At 39.0% G+C, this 18953-nt stretch overlaps 1 protein-coding gene across 1 annotated transcript in view; it reads left to right on the top strand.

Annotated features, from left to right (window-relative positions):
* RNF213 (ring finger protein 213) overlaps window positions 1-18953 on the top strand; it is a 123318-nt gene that overhangs the window by 45314 nt on the left and 59051 nt on the right. Inside the window, exons 16-27 of the mRNA XM_087887082.1 lie at window positions 1127-1249; window positions 3029-3212; window positions 4936-5094; window positions 7873-8031; window positions 8334-8926; window positions 9251-9416; window positions 12203-12420; window positions 12809-12949; window positions 13393-13554; window positions 15642-16779; window positions 18084-18277; window positions 18413-18565. Of these exons, the coding sequence (XP_087743208.1) occupies window positions 1127-1249; window positions 3029-3212; window positions 4936-5094; window positions 7873-8031; window positions 8334-8926; window positions 9251-9416; window positions 12203-12420; window positions 12809-12949; window positions 13393-13554; window positions 15642-16779; window positions 18084-18277; window positions 18413-18565 (3390 nt within the window). The remainder of the gene's footprint in view (window positions 1-1126; window positions 1250-3028; window positions 3213-4935; window positions 5095-7872; window positions 8032-8333; window positions 8927-9250; window positions 9417-12202; window positions 12421-12808; window positions 12950-13392; window positions 13555-15641; window positions 16780-18083; window positions 18278-18412; window positions 18566-18953) is intronic.

The following is an 18953-nucleotide window of genomic DNA, read 5'->3' as shown; positions in this document are numbered from 1 at the left end:
GTAAGTGGCAAGTTTAGATCTCCGTTTCATATCTGGGCAGATAGTTGGTGATTTGTCTATGCAGAACACCTGATTTCAGTTCGAATGAAGCACCTGAGGTAAACAAGTATGGAATTTCTTCCAAACAACTAATTTTCTCCCAGTTTCCATGAGTTTAGGGAATGGAGGTCTGCAAATGTTTTTTTGTGGCTGCATGAATGTTATGGAACCTCCCTGCCCCTTGAAATCCAGTCAGTTCATACCTTTAGGCTTTAAGGAATTGCTCCGCCTTCTTCCTTTGGAGACCGAATTTGTTGAGCTTTCTGCCACGCCCCTCCTGGTTGCTTCCCAGTTTGCTGAGGATGTAGCAGATGACTTGACCTTTCTCTAACTTTGCTGTCCATTTCTAAACTCCGGATCAGACGGTTGTTAGGGTGGGATTGGCTTCTCCGGCAGTACATCAAGAAGAAGTGTATCAGGTAAGACCAACGCTCTTTCTCTGATGTACTGCCTTGAGAATCCAAAGAGTGGGACATACCAAAGCTGGCATGTCCTAAGGGTGGGCCCCGTTCTGATCCTAAGTCCCCCTGTCTATATGTACCTTCTGGAGGACCCTTCTGCCGAAAGCTGCCTCAGCTGAGGCAAATGCGTCCAGCTAATAGTGTCTGATAAATGGGGACAGTGAGGACCAAGTTGCTTCCCTGCATACCTCCTCTACAGATGCTTGTGTAGCCCAGGCGGCTGTTGTGGCCGCAATTCTGGTAGAATGCACGGTCACTTATCTGGCTTAATGTTTGGGAACTGCTTAATTATATAATTTTAATTGTAGGATGAACATTTTTATATGTGTGTGATCATAACTTTCTGAGATTTTCTCAAGTATGCCAATTAAAAAAAATAAATTAAGTGACTATAAATGCCCAATTATTGTAGAAAGACTATTGCAAAAAATAATAGTATATAGTACCTTATGTCCTATTTCCATCCTGAACAAGCAGAACAACATTTTATATATTTTGAAAAATAATTGATTATGTTTTGGTCTTATTGCCATAATCACAGATTCTTCTGTTCTATGTCTCCGCTTTAGAGTCTATAAATACTTTGTAACCCCAAATTGTGCTTTGCTTTGATGTTGTCTAATTAGGAAGGGCCAGTTGAACAAATTCTAGTCTTCTGTAGTCACTACGAGGACATTCAAAAATTCGATTCTGTGATTTTGCAAATATTTGAAAATTGTGCCCTTGAAGCTATTGATTCAGCATACCAGGTAATTTTTTGTAATACCAGGTAATTTATCTAATATTGTCTGATCTTTCAGTAAATAACAATGGTTGTTATGCTTCAGATAGTCACAGATTAAAGCTATGTACCTTCCAGACATATGCCATCCTCTACTTCCAAGTTGGCTGAGAAATGCATTGTCTATACATCTTAGCAGCAGGGTGGATTTGATTTAAATCAAGTCGATTTAAACACGATTTAAATCATGATTTAAATCACTAGTAAAAAGGCTTGATTTAAATCAACTTGATTTAAATCATAATTTTTAAAGGGCAACTGTCATCTCTGTCCCGTAGCAGGTCCTCCTCTGACCCGCTGTTGACTCACCAACAGTCCTAATATTGCAGAATATACAGCCTCGTGCTACATAACTAAGCTCCATTTCATGCTGAATAAACTAAATTATTAACGTATCTTAGATAGAAAACTATCTTTAGATAGATTTTTACTCCAAAAACATTTTATTAAAATAAATTCGATTAAAATAAAAAAAATCCGATTTAAATAAAAAAAATCCGTTTTTTAATTAAAAAAAAAATATCATCGATTTTTATCCACCCTGCTTAGCAGGCAGGACAGAGAGAGCAGTATGTTGCCTTGCAAGGGCATCTCAAGGTTGTAAATGAGTGTTGGTTATACTTCTGCATACAGCCCAAAATACATCAAACCCTGACCTGTAATGTGTCCTTGCCATATTGATATAGTTTAAAAATTTTAGCATGGATTTTTAAAAATATCTTTTACTGTAACACACTATAGAACTATAGTTTCATGTTTTTCCATTGATTAAATTAGGTTTTTTTTAGTATTTATGACTTCTATTTATAGGTAATATATACTAAACTAGCTGATTCTGTTGATTAAGTTTTTTTATATTTCCCATAAAGCAGGGATGGTCTTTCTCAAGATCTTTTCTTTGTTTCAGAAGTTGATTCTCACTCTTATTACAAATAGGAACTTACATTGACATAATGTTTGTTCTCAGTCCATTTCTAACATCTATTCAAGATCATTCTGTCTCTTTTATAAGTGAGGGTTGGTTAACTTGGAGTAACGTTAGCAGTGTCTTTGCTTAGATTTACATAGGATTAAGGATTGCTGTTTAGTCTATAGATACAGTATAGAAAAGCTAGATGAAGGGCCTTCAAATTTTGCCCATGCACCATGTTCCAGTTTACAAGTAGTCCTCAAATTACGACCACAATTGAACCCAAAATTTCTGTTGCTAAGCAAGACATGACCTTTTTTGCTACAATTTTTAAATGAATCCTTGCAGTTGTTAAATTAGTAACACGGTTGTTAAGTGAATCTGGCTTCCCCATTGACTTTGCTTGTCAGAAAGTCGCAAAAGTCGCATGACCCCGGGACACTGCAACCGTCATAAATATGAGTCAGTTGCCAAGCATCTGAATTTTGAACACGTGACCATGGGGATGCTGCAATGATCATAAGTGTGAAAAGTGATGATGAATCAGTTTTTTCCAGTGCTTTTGTAACTTCAAATGGTCACTAAAAATGTAAACCAAAGACTAACTGTATAGGATCTTGCATTTCCATAGAGTGGTGATTATCTCTATTGTAAGAACAGTATCTATCTCAGCAAGTAGAAGAAAAATTCACATGAAAGGAAAAATACATTTCCCGTGGTAAAGTCCCATTACATGGTAAACTGAATTTTGTGACAATCTTGATAGAGGTGCAGAATCCTTGTACATTGAATTTATTACTGCCTAATAATGCCTCCTTTTTTCTATGCCTTTTCTAGAAACAACAGAATCTGCTCGAGTTGATATCTATATATGATTGGAACAAGCTGGGTAAAATTATATCTGCTGCCATCATAAAATCCTGGCCAAAGGATGATACGGGGACACCTTCAAAAGATTTTCAAAGCATACTAAAGCATCTGTTTGAATGGCAGGAGAGCAGATTTATATTCATATTCAGTCGTATGTAAATTATTTACAGAATTATTTTTATAGCCCGAGGGAATAGGTAAATGATCGAAGTAGGTACAAAATATAGAACAATGGAGGAGTTGTATTGGATATTTCATACATTTGGATATTTGATACCAGTATATTTATGAAATTATGATAAAATAATAATCTGCTTCATGAATGTGCATTGATGTTTTGACTGAAAGAATTTTTTTTAAAAAAAATCACGTTTGGCAAAAATAATAGTTACATTGGTGTGCAGAGCTAAAAAATGAGATATAGGAAAGCATGCATGTAAGTGAGATAGGAAAGTGAGAATCCTTGACTTACGACTGTAATTGAGCCCAAAATCACAGTCATACACTGAGGCAGTTGCAATGTGTCCTACTATATGACCTAACCCAGCCTTATGACTGCATCCTGGCTTTTCCAGGTGTGGTTATTAAGTGGACAGAGGGAGGCAGGCAGTTCCCCTCCATGCACAGAAGGGAACTACAGGGCTGGGCTATGGAGAAGCAGCTCAGATCTTTGTGATCTGAGCTTTTTCTCCAGCCCTGCGGCTTCATTCTCCTCCTGCCTGCTGGAGACACTTCACCCCATGTGGGGCAAAATCAATCTTGTCAGGCAGCATTTTTGTTGTTAAAGAGGTGGGGTGAAAATGGACTGGGTTTTTTTTTTTGCTCCTTCTTTGAGTCCCTTTCTTTGCTAAAAAAAAAGAGCAAAAACATTGCTTGGTGGTGAGACTCAAGTCTCTCCAGCAAGCAGCATTTTTGCTGCTCCTTTAAGAGCAAAACTCATCCTGACAGAGACACTTGAATGTTTTTGCTCTCAGGAGGCTGGCTGAAAACCAGTCCTTTTTTTCAGCAAGCCCCTTGAAAAGAGCAGGGTCAGAGGGTTTCCAGGGGTAGCCCAGGGGTGAAATGCTCCCGGTTCGGACTGGATCACCTGATCCGGTAGCGATGGTGGCGGGTGGTTCGGAGAACCGGTAGCAAAAATCCCTGCGGGCCCCCCCCCCCATGCCCAGCTGAGCCGCACGATCATCAGAGGCTGGTTTTTTAAGTTTTAAAAGCATTTTTTCTACAACTTCTTCGGCCCAAAAAATGCTTTTAAAAGTAAAAAAAAAAAAAAAGCCTCTGATCATCACGCGGCTCAGCTGGGATGTCAGAGGCTTTTAAAAAGCCAAAGTGGTTGTAGAAAAAAAAATGCCTTTAAAAGACTAACGATCCCAGCTGAATTGCTTGATTGTCAGAGGCTTCTAAAAGCATTTTTTTCTGCAAGATTGTAGAATCTTTAAAAGTTAAAAAAAAAAAAGTTGGCCACGCCCACCCAGTCACATTACCTCCACCAAGCCATGCCCACAAAATAAGCCACGCCCACAGAACCGGTAGTAAAAAAATTTTGATTTCACCCTTGGGGTAGCCAGCAGGGAAGCCTGCAAATGAGGATCACATGGTTGCAGGGTGCTTGGTGACTCATCATAAGTATCCAGATTGCAATAATGTGACCATGATTGCAATCATGGAGCCACTGCATTGGCTACAAATTTAGAGGCAGGTTGTAAGTCCTTTTAGCGCTGTCATAATTTCAAATGGTTGCTAAACTAATTATCGTAAGTCAAGGACTACCTGTAAGTCATTTTGTATGGAATTGTTTTCAGGTGACAAGAAGAAAGTAGCTAATGAGCAATTTAATGCCTCCAAATCTTTCTTACTGTTTTTAATATATTTAATAGGTCCAGAAGAAAACACTCTAAACCAATTCACTGATGAAGCTCGATCGTTAGTGACTCTTGCTGAATTTTTGTTTCAAAATGCTGTTTTTGAACTTGTAACAGGCCATATTCTGATTAAGCATTTGGAGCTAATTATAAAACATAAGACACAATTCATAAGTAAGTCTCTTTCACTTATACAAATGGAGAGAGGGATAAATTGTATTTATTTATTTATTTATTTATTTATTATTATTGGTTCAATTTATATGCTGCCCTTCTTTAGAGACTCAGGGCGGCTTATAATGCGTTAAGCAATAGCCTTCATACTTTTGTATATACCTGCTTAGTAGGGCTTTCGGACCCCCCTAAACGGTGTTCTTTTTTATACAAAGTCAGTTTATTGCCCCCACAATCCGGGTCTTCATTTTACCTACCTCGAAAGGATGGAAGGCTGAGTCAACCTTGAGCCTATTGAGATTTGAACTTGCAGTAATTGCAGGCAACTGATGCTACTTAACAGCACTTTAATCTGCTGCGCCACCAAGGCTCTTTTTAAATGTAGTTTTAATTACATACTTAATTGGGTTTTATGAAATTATAAATCACCAGGACAATAAAGAAATGCATATTTTGTTTTTACTGTCACCTTAGAGACAGTACTGCATTCTATCCTCTGCACCATGGTGGCGCAGTGGTTAGAATGCAGTACTGCAGGTTACTTTTGCTGATTGCCAACTGCCAGCATTTTCGCAGTTCGATCTTGACTAGCTCATGGTTGACTCAGCCTTCCATCCTTCCAAGGTCAGTAAAATGAGGACCCAGATTGTTGTGGGCAATATGCTGACTTTGTAAATTGCTCAGAGGGTGCTGGAAAGCACTGTGAAGCGGTATATAAGTCTACATGCTATTGCTAGATTAGAGTTCCCAACCTTTCTGGCTTTGTGGACCAGCGGGGTAGAGGATGGTTCCGTGTGAACAGCCAGCAAGCATGCATGCACTTGCAGGCCGCTTGTGCAAATGGAGTTGTGTGAGCTTATATACCACTTCACACCAGAAAGGGACCTTGTATGGTGATCTAGCGGTGTGTGTGTGTGTGGGGGTACTCCCTAAAGAGGTGCATTTAGCTCCCATTCAGTACTTGGAAGATAGTAAGCTCTTCTTTGTTAGCTATTTTAATTATTGATTTTACCTTAGGTTTTTGATTTTAATTAAATTTTTGCTATGTTTTGTACTTTCCATTTTTGTTGGTCTTGTAAACCAGGGAGTGTTAGAATAAGCCTAATGTCATGGTATTTGTTTAAAAATCCATTAAATAAATAATTGGAGCCATTCTGTTTTTCTTGAACTGTTAAGTGAATTGTAGTACCATTATTCTTGTAGATGTGAAAAAATATAAGGGGGTTGGGAAAGTATGCAGGAAAGTTAGAAATAAAGAACCTGGAGATAAGATTTCATTAATACAGGTAGTCCTCAACTTAGTATCACAATTGAGCCCAAAATTTCTGTTCCTAAGTGAAACATTTGTTGACCCAAGTGACCCAAAGGTGCTTTTTCAAGAGGCAATTGGATTTTTTTGGTTTTTCCTTGAAGATATCTCGCTTCTCATCCAAGAAGCTTCTTCAGCTGAATGATGAGAAGTGAAACGTCTTCGAGGAAAAATCAAAATAGTCCAGTTGCCTCTTGAAAAAGCACCTTTGGGACAACCATGACCTGGATGCCGGAGAACCTACATAGGTATTTGTTAAGTGAATTTTGCCCCATTTTATGACCTTCCTTGCCACAATTGTTAAGTGAATCACTGCAGTTGTTAAGTTAGTAACACGGTTGTTAAGTGAATCTGGCTTCCCTATTGACTTTGCTTGTCAGAAGGTCGTAAAAGGAGATCACATGACCCTGTGACAGTGCAACTGTCATAAATACGAGTTGCCAAGTGCCTGAATTTTAATCATGTGACCATGGGGATGTTGCAATGGTTGTAAATGTGAAATATGGTCATGAGTGCCTTTTTCCAGTGGCATTGTAACTTTGAACAGTCACTAAATGAATTGTTATAAGTCAAGGACTACCTGTAGTTTGTTTATTTGCACTTCAGCCCAGGCTACAAAATGGGGCTGGGGGGATTTACTTTATGCTTTCAGACTTCTGTGTAATCCTTCCTTCCTCCCTCTCTCCCTCCCTCCCTCCTTCCGAGGAGATTGACTGATTAGCTATATTAGCTAATGAGCTGCGGTGGCACAGTGGTTAGAATGTAGTACTGCAGGCTACTTCTGCTGCCTGCCGGCTGCCTGCAATTTTGCAGTTTAATTCTCACCGGTTCAGCCTTCCATTCTTCTGAGTTTGGTAAAATGAGGACCCGGATTGTTGGGGGCAATATTCTGACTGTAAACTGCTTAGAGGGGGTGTAAAGCACTGTGAAGCAGTATATAAGTCTAAGTGCGATTGCTACTGCTATTATATATAAGTTTGTTATATTAGAGTGGCTCTACTCTTCATTTCAGAAGTATTATTCTTGTACCCCTTACTATACTGTATGTATGTTGGGCTCCTTGGGGCCTCTAGTTGATACCCATTTTTTAAAAATCATGAAACCACTGAATGTATGGGCAAATTGGAACAGGAAATGGTCTGTGTATGAAATGGCCTCAGATTGACCTTGTTTAGAAAAAAGACATATTACTCCAATGCCTCTAGAATCTCCTTTCAAAGAATACTAAATATTACACATTGATAGTGTTTTGGCATTTTAGAACTTCAGGATTATTGCTGTTGTGATTATATGGAATATATGTTTATCTGTTGTCTGGATGGGTTTAATATTTATATTATTAAAGATTTTTGACTATGCACTGTCTGATGAATTATTTAATCTGCTGGTGTAATGTATGTATGTATGTATGTATGTATGTATGTATGTATATATATATATATATATAAAATTCCCAATTTTGATTACAGAATGCACAGAACAATCACTCTCAAATGAATTACTTGGAGGACTGAAATTAGAAAAAGTTGTAGATCTGAGACGACAGGAAGTATTGCATGTCAAGAGGGAGCAAAAATGTTTGGGAGTCCTCTTGGATATGTTGAGGAAGGTTCAGTGCTACTTAAAAGGTATATTTTTTAAAAATGACAATAATTGTAAAATCGGTGCTTATAGTTTCTTCTGCAAATTATTATCTGATACTTCTTTGCCATATTGTTAATATCCTCCAAAAATAGAACTTGAATATATGGAAGGATGAATGGGAAAGCAACTGAAAATTCTAACACGAGAGAAATGGAATAATGCAGATATGAAAACACATACTCTTTAGATTGGTGCTCTAAAATGAATATTTAGGTAGATTATATCAAATGCTTAAATGAACTGAAAATTACTATGCTCCAATTTATATTTCTCCCCCTTTTTAAAGTGGATTTAACTGAAGTGGAACAACAGCAGATCGGAAATCTGGCAGAGAAAACTTTGGATGATGTTGTGAAAGTGAGAGAACCCACTTCATGCAGTGATGATGGAATAGAGACATATCTCGATTTGAGTGAAGATCTGAAAAATGTATCTAAAGTTGTGTGTTATTTTAAAGATAGCCACATTTTCCTGCATTGCTGGGAGCAGGCAGCCAAGAAGCTGATGGACAACATGGAGGATTCAGACACCGAAGAAATTCTAGATATGGAGTATGTGCATGATCGCTTATTTGATCCTTGTTACAAGGAGTTCCAAAGGATTTATGACAGCTTGAAATTAGGAGACCTCACATTTGCTGAAGTGAATGTTCTCTTCAAAGATTTTAATAATGATTATGAAGAACTCGGAAGGGATTTCAAAATTATGTGCAAACTGCAGACTCGAGATAATGGAGCATGGATAGGTGAACGGATCCAGCAGATCCAACAGTACCACGAACTGGATTTGGCATTGGACTCTGCTAAAGTTATTGACAAAGTCAAGGACGTTTTGAAACTTTCTGGTGATTTCAGTGTCCTGCAACAATTGCTGAACTTAGTAAGTACATCTCTTTAACTCGCCATTCAAAAGACAGTCCAGTAACCTAAGAGATTTTGCATAGTTTCAGTCTCATAAAGTTATAAAAGTGTGGTATAAATAGTGGCTACATACTCCCACTCCCCTTGAGCTGTTGGAAATTACAAACCTCTGCTGTATTCCTATATTTTCTAAAAGGATATTTGGGAGGGGGGGAAGGTCAGTTCTGTGAATCTCTCAACACCAGAGGGATAAATAAAAAAAAAAAGAAATTTGTGGAACAAAAGGGGGGATTTGTGTATTCTCAACATGCAATATTTTTATTCCATGTAATTTATTCTTCAGACAAGTGAATTCGAGGCCTTTCAAGAAGAAACACTTTCTTCTATGAGCTCTTCATTGATGCATGCTAAGAAGCTGCTGCAAGATATTACTAAAGAACGTCGCCTGTGCCTCGAAGAGCTGGCAATTAGGAAGGAGTTTGTTCACTGGGTCAAGGAGGCTTTGGAAGGTAAAATTGATATATCTCTGTTGTTTCCCCAGGGAAAGCTTTAACTATACTTTATGTTGGATCGAGCTGTTGTATCCTCCACTCTTGTTTATCAAGTTGGAATCTGCAGGAAGACACGTGGACAGAGAAAACATAAAGTTTAATGAAAGCTTTATTTATCTTTTCGAATATTTTCTTCCTCTTTTCTCCGTCTGATATTTTGTTACTTCTAGGCTTTCTCTCCTTTGGATTCTTCATTTGCATGTACAGTGAGGAACATCTACTTGAATGTGTATTTCCTTTCCCTACTGTTGCCTATCCAGTGATAAAGCATGAATTAAACCTTGACAAATAGAACATTTAGATGCACAATCATGTGTAATCAAACAAAGTCACACATCTGCTGTTGTGAATAAATACTGTAGGAAAAGGTAAAGGTTAAGGAAATGTTTTCCCTTCAAATTCCTATGTAGGAGGAGACCAGGTGTGAGGCAATGACACCTGTAGCTTATGGGTCCTTGCCCTGCCAGAATGAGGAACTGGCTTTTAAAGAAGGAGTTAGGCTTCCATAGTATCATTGAGGACTCAGTCAAATGCAGACGTATTGTATCACAAGGCTGAAAGAATGGAAAGAGAAGGAGAAGAGTGAGCAGAGCAAAGACCAGAAGTTTGGGAGGTACAATGGAGAAGAAGAGGCCATTCGTGATGTTAGCAACAGAAAGATCAATGTTGGGGGTGGGCAGACAGATATTAAATGATGTGATGATACAGGAGCCAGCAGCATTACAGGAGCCAGCAGCAGATTAATACTGGGTGGTAGCTATTAGACAATGGGAGTGTTGATGTAGCCAGCTGATGAAGCTGAGGAGATGCCAACATGAGCCCAAGATTGGCATCCAGGAAGGGGCTCCCTAAGCACCAGCCATTGGAGCTTGAGATGTTGTGAGATACCCTGGAGAATCCCAGAGTACTGGTAACAACCAGACGGGCCAGTAGGTATGATGTAGCAACCTAGGAAAAATGTCTGCCCACTTTTCAAAACTTCTATCCAGCCACAAAGCCAATAACCTGCTCTCAACCCAAAATCTAACTGCAGCAATACAATACTAACTAGGTGTGCAGAAAACTCTGATGGCCGATAATGGAATAAAGACAATGGAAGAGTAAGGTGTATCAAAGACATTGTAAGAAAGATGGAACTAAGACACAGGATAAACCAAGATATAAAGGTCATAATTACATGAATGCTGGGAAAGAGTAAGAAAGACTTACAACCACAGTTTGATTAGTGACAGTTCGAAGTTTCAATGGCATTGAAAAAAGTGACACGACCATTTTTAACACTTTTTTACAAGTGTTTGTACAGTATATTTCACATTGACAGGCCTTTTTCAATAGTTGATCTTGTGAATTTTCATGCTTGTAAAGAATTAAGGAAGGTGGCCTGAGATGACCTTGTTCTCTGTCGTGCTGTCTCTTCACCTTGTATTCTTGCAGACACTAAAGCAAAATAGTTTGTGCTTTGCTTTAGAAATAAAAAGGAAAAGGCAAGGGTCAGTTGGATTCCCTTAAGAAAACTCCCACAGGAGAGGCATAGGCTGCAGATGGGTTAGTATCAGTATCAGACCACTTTACTACCATAGTGATGGGTTAAAACACCCATCACTATGGGGTGAGGATACTGGGGAAAAGAATTTGAATAATGGAGGAGCTGGTTGGCAGGTAAAGATGCTATGATGGCTAAAATGGCTGTTGAATCTAGACTGTGATTTATTGGCTTCAGGTTGGTTAATAAGCTTGAAATAGACTGAGGGAGATGGGGAATGTGCCAGATGACCCTGGGGTGTGCCTGAGAATGAAGATAAATGAAATAAAATGATACCTGCTAGGGAATAACCAGCCCAGTCATCTGTCATTTCATCAGCCTGAAAGTGAATGGGACATAGTAATCCCTGGGAACTTCTGCCTGGAAATCAATTTAGGAAGCCCTTTTCTTGAACCTAGAGAGGTAAAAGAGTGGAACTAGTAATCATAAGCTGGATGAGGTTGATGTTCATCACCCTCAAGCTTCTTATGAAAGTGTGAAACAGCTGTATCTATATAAGTGCATTGCTGCCTTTTAATTTTTTTTAATATGGCAGAAAAGTAATTATTTATAGGCCTATAATGCTGCTCCAATTGAAATTTATTACAAACAAGTTCTTACACACTTTATTTACATAAATCAAGCTAAAATGTAAATTTAAGGCATAAATAATGATTCAAAATACGAGCAGAGAAAAATAAATAAACCCCTACATTAATTAAACTCCAAATTACAATCACACTTGTTTTCCATTATTTTCTTATTTAAATCTGAACTTGCTATTTTATCTAGTTTAATCATCATAATAATGATAAAACCTCTGGATCATTTGCCTTGCTTTATGTGGAGAAAAAAATCTAATGTTTTAGGGAACTTTGGAATGTTCTATTTCTCCTCTACAATGTCCCAACAATTTTATATTAGTTAATTCTCTATTTAGAAGCAAAACCATTTAAAGTTCAGAGGACTAATTTCTAAAAATTGTTGAATCACACCTGGAACAAAGTAGCCAATGTGGAATGAAAGGTTTCCAGTATTCTCCAAAATGCTGGTTTTTCACATCTCTATTTATTATGATTGCACTGCATGGATTTTTGTATAAACAAACAAAAGAAAAGCAATTATAAGCCATCCTAGAAAGCACTGCAATATATCCAGGGAAGCCTTTCATAGAACATAAATTTCCTTTTAGCTCACAGAATGCTTTCTTCCTTTCCATTAGACAAAAATGAGCTGAAAGTGTTTGTGGAGCTGGCTTCAATATCTGCAGGAGAGAATGACATGGATGTGGACCGTGTGGCTTGTTTCCATGATGCTGTGTTTGGCTACTCTTCCCTGCTGTATGATTTAAAACGAGAGGCAGGATTTAAGGAATTCATGAAGTGTTTGGAGAATATATGGAAAGCTCTGGAAAGTGATCGCAACCTCCACACAAAGCTGGTAATTACTGTAGCAGTCTTGTATCTTTCCATTACTCCCCTTTAAATGGCTGTGCATTTGATAAAGATGCTTAATGCTTATAGCCTATTAGTTCATTAAAGATGAGATGTAGTAAAAATACTCTTTGAACCTGAATGTCTACAGACCACATATGTGCTCTGTATTCAAAGAGAAACATGGAACTACATTTTGTCACATGAAGTCCAGTTTGCATACAGCATTATGTCAATTGGTGATTTTAGTGAAATTAAATTTAGGTGACATGTGTTTGAAAGCCCAGAAGACAGTGGGGTAGAAATTTTAGAATGTCCTGCTTAAATTGTGTCTATTTTACCTGGGAAATATACAGGCTAATGGGAATATTCCTTGTCATATCTTCTCCCTGCAGTGTGATTCTGCAAGATACTTGGATTGGTTAAAAACTATCAAAGAGAGTCATGGCTCTGTGGAGTTGTCATCTATATCCTTGGCAACCAGCATCAATGAGAAAGGAATTTACAGAATTAAGGCCCCAGTAGAAGGACAGAAGGTGAGACATTACTTAAAAATGATTCCCAAACATGCCTGTTTTTTCTTCTTTTCCACTAATTTCCACAAAACTAATTTTAAATGTACTTTATGCCTTTGATTTGTTTGCCTCTACTGCTGGAAGTTATGCTACCAAACTCTTGGTAGCATAAAATGAAATAAGGATTAAACACTGAAATACAGTAAAATACAAAAAGAATATTGCATTAAATAGCCTGCTTGTAATGAAAAAGAGTTAGTCCCCCCCCCCCCCAAAAAAAGAGTGGTACTCGTGCAGTTTTCATCACCACTAACATTTAAAATTGCATTTCAACTATATTACAATCACTTTTAAGCATACTTGCTAATAAATTGCTTTCTTTATGAGTGTCTGATGTTTACTGAATTAATACATTTTAAAAATAGGCAGTCTTCATTATGTATATATTTATTTTTTGTTGTAAGGTTTGCCTGGACACTGTTCTGGACCTGACAATCCAAGAAAGTCATGGGGACCAAAAGAAGATTCGGCAGTATTCTCTGGAAGAGCTTCAAGAACTGATGAACAAGTTGATGCTGATGTCCGGAAAAGAAGAACAAAGCGCACAAGTGGAGAAATTTTCTGAAGTAAGCTTCCTGTTGTATTTTCGTCCACGTTCCAAATTATTGTTATTGAGATGCATGTGAGGGAGAGGAATGAACGTCCGGCTCCTGCTTTTTTCTTCGTGCTTCCTTCTAGATTGTATTGATAATGTTCCATTTTGAGGAAAGTATCACAATACCTGGATATTGCCAGCCAAAGTCCATAATGAAATCCACATCTTGCTAAATCAGTAAATTTCGTATTTTGGTATTTTTGTGTCTTTATTGAGAGTCAGTGAGATTTTAACATTCTTCAGAACAAAGTTATTGAAACCTGTTAAATTTGTTGATTTACCGTATTTTTCGGTGTATAAGACGCACCTTAATTTTGGGGGAGGAAAACAAGGAAAAAAGTATTTTACCTCTGCCTACTAACATTTAAGGTGGCGCCACCCTCCTCCTCCTCCTGCAAGCGAGAGGTGCAGGGACTACTTGCTTTCCCCCAAAGAGACCCCTCGCATGCTCTGGGGGGAGGGACAGAGCACAGCCTGAGGAAGAAACCTCTTCAGGATGGTCTGCCAGGGGGGGGGGGAGGATCTGCCTAGCAGCTTCGGGGAACAAGGCGGGTGCCACGATTTGCGGCTGGTCACCCCTCTGGCCACGCTGACTTCACTCCCCAGCAATGTGAGGAGCCACCGCTGCCTAAGCCCTCTCTGCGCCCAGGAGCCAAGCCGAGCTGAATGGGAGCCCCTAAAGGGAAACGTTCCTTCTTTCCAGCCATCGCTGCCCGGATCCCCCAATACAATTCTCAAGAATTGTGCTTCAGGTGGCAGCCAGTTCCCCTGCAACGTGCAGCGGTGAACTGGGAAGTGCTTTGGATTCGGGGAGGAGATTGTAGCGCTGCCGCCCGAACCCGTGATCCCCTTCCCGATTCCAAACATGGGCTGTGTGCAGAGACAAAAAAAGTGCACCGTGTTTCAGGCGCGACTCTTGAGAATTGCATTGGGGAATCCAGGCAGTAATGGCTGGAAAGGAGGAACATTTCCCTTTAGGGGCTCCCATTCAGCTCGGCTTGGCTCCTGGGCGCAGAGAGGGCTTAGGCAGCGGCGGCGGCGGCTCACATTGCTGGGGAATGAAGTCAGCGCGGCCAGAGGGGTGACCAGCCGCAAATCGTGGCACCCGCCTTGTTCCCCGAAGCTGCTGGGCGGATTCCTCCCCCCCTGATCGTCCCGAAGAGGGAGGGTTGTTCCTCAGGCTATGCCCCGACCCAGATCCCTGCCGCCTGGAACTGGCCGAAAATGGCCGAAGGGTGGGGGCTAGAGGGTCGGCCGGGCTACATTCGGCGTATAAGACGCACCCAGATTTTCACCCCCTTTTGGGGGGGTAAAAAGGTGCGTCTTATACACTGAAAAATACGGTAAACCATTTTTATTCTTGTGACATTGTACCAGATAATATAAGGGCACACCTTGAAACAACAACAAAAAAGGCAACTCCTGTAGTCTTAACAGCCTGATACTGATTAAGAGGAATTGATGATTTTAGATTAGCATTTAGCATTTAAAATAGATACCTTTTGTATGTGTTTAAAGATTATTGCCATACATACATACATACATACATACATACATACATACATTACATACATGCATACTTCTCATATCAGACTTTTGGATGGTAAAGCACATAGACACCCAATTTGTAATCATTTCTAGCAATACTAAAATTGTTTCATTGCTACTACAATGATTCAGTATTGTAATATCACAATGATCCCACTCTCATAGTCAGACATGGGCCTATATCTTATTTTTCTGGCCCTTCCTGGATCTCTCGTATTTCCACAGCTCTATACTCGCATATCTCCCCCCCCCCCCACCATCAATAGCAGAAATTATACTTTTAATGGTTCCCCATAGCTTATTTATGAGCTTATCGGTTAGAGCATAAAATGGGCAGGACTTGGGAGCTGCACAGAAAAAGCCTATGGATTTCATATCTGCATTCCAAATAATCAAAAGTTGATTGAGGCTACATTAGGCATTTGCCAGGATACATACATTGTATAGGCTGTTTAATAATTATTTGGATTCGATATAACTGTTGTGTTTTTCTATGTATTCTTTGCTCAGGTGTTTTCTAGCATTCAGAGATTCGCATTGTCCTTCATGAACCTTTATTCTGCTGGAAACATGCTTTTCCGAAACTGGATTGCTAACATATATTGCTCACCTGAGAGTCCGTATTGCATTAAAATGAACTTTAATTTAAATTCTATCCGTGGCCTTTGTGGAAGTGGAAATGTGGAAGACGTTCTGCCAGCCATGTGTAGGAAGATGGAGAGTTTTCTGGAGAGGTGGAATCAGTTCATGTCTGAGAAGCGATCCCAGTATTTTTATTTGAATTATTACATGGCTCACCAGGTTGTATATTTATGCAAGGAGCTGGGTTCACAGAATCCCAGTGAGTCTGCCTTAATGATGCTGTCCTTCATAAAACACAGCTGCAGTAGACAAGATATTGAAGAAGTCTCCAAACTAGTGATATCTGAAATACCAAATAGTTTTGATGTAACATATGAACTCCAGGCAAGTAGAAGAGAGTTGACTGAACACCTGGAGGAAATCTGGGGGTCCTACATGGAGAACATGGGCTTATTTCTTCCAGACTGCTTTGATATTGAAACTCTGGGTAGATTCCTATCTAATTTGGCAAATTTGGAGAAAAGGAGTGCTGTGCGAGTATTACCACAAGGTCTTCATACTAGGCAGCCCAACCTCATTCTCTGCCCTCGCTCTGAAATTTTGGTTTCCACAATTTCCATCTACATGAACAGTCCAGAAGAGATGCTACCCTCTTACGATGAGGTTCTATTGTGTACACCACAAACTAGCCACGAGCAAGTGGAATTGTTTATGAGGCGATGCCTTACTCCAAACAATAAAGAGAAGAAGATTTATACCTTACTCTTTGCAGATGAGTTGAGTTACGATGTTAGCTATAAGTTAGAGGAATTATACCAAAACCTTCATTTAAAACATAGCAGTGATTATCATTTAGTGATATTCTGCAACTGTGAGAGAGAACACTGCTATATCCCATCTGTTTTTAGTAATTTCATCATTCACATGACCCCACTTCGGCCCCTAAAAGACATTCAAAGTTACCTTGGGAAGCATTACAAAGCCACGGAGCTTGGAAATCCATCAACTTCCATCTTCAAGAATAACATGTGTGTTGGGATTGTATCTTCTGAAAGAGCTGGAATGGGTGAGAAAACCAAGTTCAAACAATCTCCCATCTTGGAAATATAATCATAGTTTAACAAGCAAAGAATGAGCCATATTAGAGTAATAGTTAATAATTAATATTAATCAGGGTTCTTTATAAGAAATCTGTTTCAAATTATGTACTACTATGTTAATAGTACAGTACTAGCAGTTTATTGTTAAGTGATGCTATAGTTAATTGGAATTGTCATTTTAATTAACATGTAACGTTCTAATCTTGCTCACTACACTGGAGAACTAGAGGAAAAGAGGACTACATAAAAGTGACTTAGATTAGAATTTATTTATATTATTTATATTATTTATTTATATATCTCTATCTATCCATCTTTCTTTCTTTCTTTCTTTCTTTCTTTCTTTCTTTCTTTCTTTCTTTCTTTCTTTCTTTCTTATCTGAATTTATTACAGCTGCCCAAATCCAAAGGACTCGGGGCAGTAGAAGTTGAGGAAGTAAATGTTTGTGGACTTTTTGGCCTATTGAGCAAGCACTTTCTTTGCAAGCGTATGTTTTAAAGCCTTTGTGCTTTTATTCACAATAAAGAAAGGGGGAAAAAAGGAAACATCTTGTTCCTTTAAAAAAGCTCAGAAAAGAAATCAGAATCTCCAGGTTCAATTCCCCTTAGCACTATTTTACTGCCCACCACAGTTTATTTTGATCTTTATTTTTAACTGGTGTTCCCTATATTTTTTATATTAGTTGCTACTGTGTCTTATATTTTTTTGAACCCTGAAATAAGCGCTTGTCTTTATTGCCGTGTGCTCAAAAGCCCAATTGGGCTTATTATCAGGGGATGTCTTATTTTGGGGGAAACAGGGTAGGCATTTGTATAGATCGGGGGTGTTAAAATCAAGGCCTGGGGGCCAGATCTGGCCCGCGGGGTGTTTAGATTTGGCCTGCAGGGCCGCCCTGAAATCAGCAAAGAACAGGCCTGCGGTACCTTTGCCATCAAAAATGGAGGCCATCACAGTTGAAAACAGAACTCGCAAGGGCTGCGTGCGGCCCTCCCAGGCTCCGTTTTTGCTGGCAGAGGGTTGCAGGAGGCCGTTTGCAGCTGGAAACAGCTTGGGAGCCCGTTTTCACTGGCAGAGCACTTGAACCACGCCTACTCTGGCCACCCTCCCCCCAAGGTCAAACACATCCATAATGCGGCCCTCAATTAAATTGAGTTTGAAACCCCTGGTATAGAGTATGTGAGTTCTCAGTCCCAAATGAATTAGGTATTTTATTTTTGTTTTTCCTGCCAATATCTTAAATGCTTTTTTTTTTTTTGTTAAAAACTATAGGAAAATCTCTCTATATAAAGAGGATGCATCAGAAAATGGAAGAGCAATTGCAAGGACACAGAGTTCATTTAAGAACTATTCGGCTGATTGATCCCCATGTGAACGAAAGAAAAATCATGAACTCTCTGTTTCAACTCCTGGACCAAAAGTACCAGAAACGACCTATGATTGTGCATTTTGATATTACTTCTTCTGTGAGTATGTCACAGTTTTAATTGAGGAAATTTTCTTTTTTTCCAATACATCTTTTTGTGAGAAGATATGCTTATATTTAGAGGAGGAGCATCCCTGTTTATTTGTATGGTCCTTATGTTTCTGTATCCTTCCAGGTTCAGACTGGAATTTCGGAATTTTTGTTCAAGCTGTTCATCTTACGGTATCTGGAAGATGCAGATGGGAAAATCTGGCTTCGGAAACAGTGCCACCTCTATGTTGCAGAAATTCTGCAACCATCCCCCTTACAAAAAAACCAAAGAGGATCTGTAAGTACACCAGAGGCATAGAATCTATATTTGCTGTGTTTTTAGTATTTTAAAGTAGAACTTTAAAACTGGTTTCTGTGGAATCCTAAGATTCTGTAAGACAAAGTAAAAAATAGGGATTTAGTTGTGCCTATGGAGGGACTTAAGGAAAAAAAAAACTACAAGGGACAGAGGGAAAAACATCTCCCTACATGGGATTAAAGTGAAACTCTGGAAGGGACTGAAACTTTTCCCCCCCTCCATGGACCCTTAAAGAGATTTTTTTCCATAATCTCTTGTAGCAAAGCAGTATTTCTGTTCGTAGTAATTACAATTCTTCAGTAATGACAACCCTTTTCCATAGTACAAAATTAAAACCCTGTGGAAAACTGTGGAGCTTGTGAAATAA

Source organism: Pantherophis guttatus, chromosome 2 (assembly GCF_059756535.1).
Source record: "Pantherophis guttatus breed Tessera chromosome 2, ASM5975653v1, whole genome shotgun sequence".
In the NCBI taxonomy this organism is placed as follows: Eukaryota; Metazoa; Chordata; class Lepidosauria; order Squamata; family Colubridae; genus Pantherophis; species Pantherophis guttatus.
This window is presented reverse-complemented; position numbering and strand designations above follow the sequence as displayed.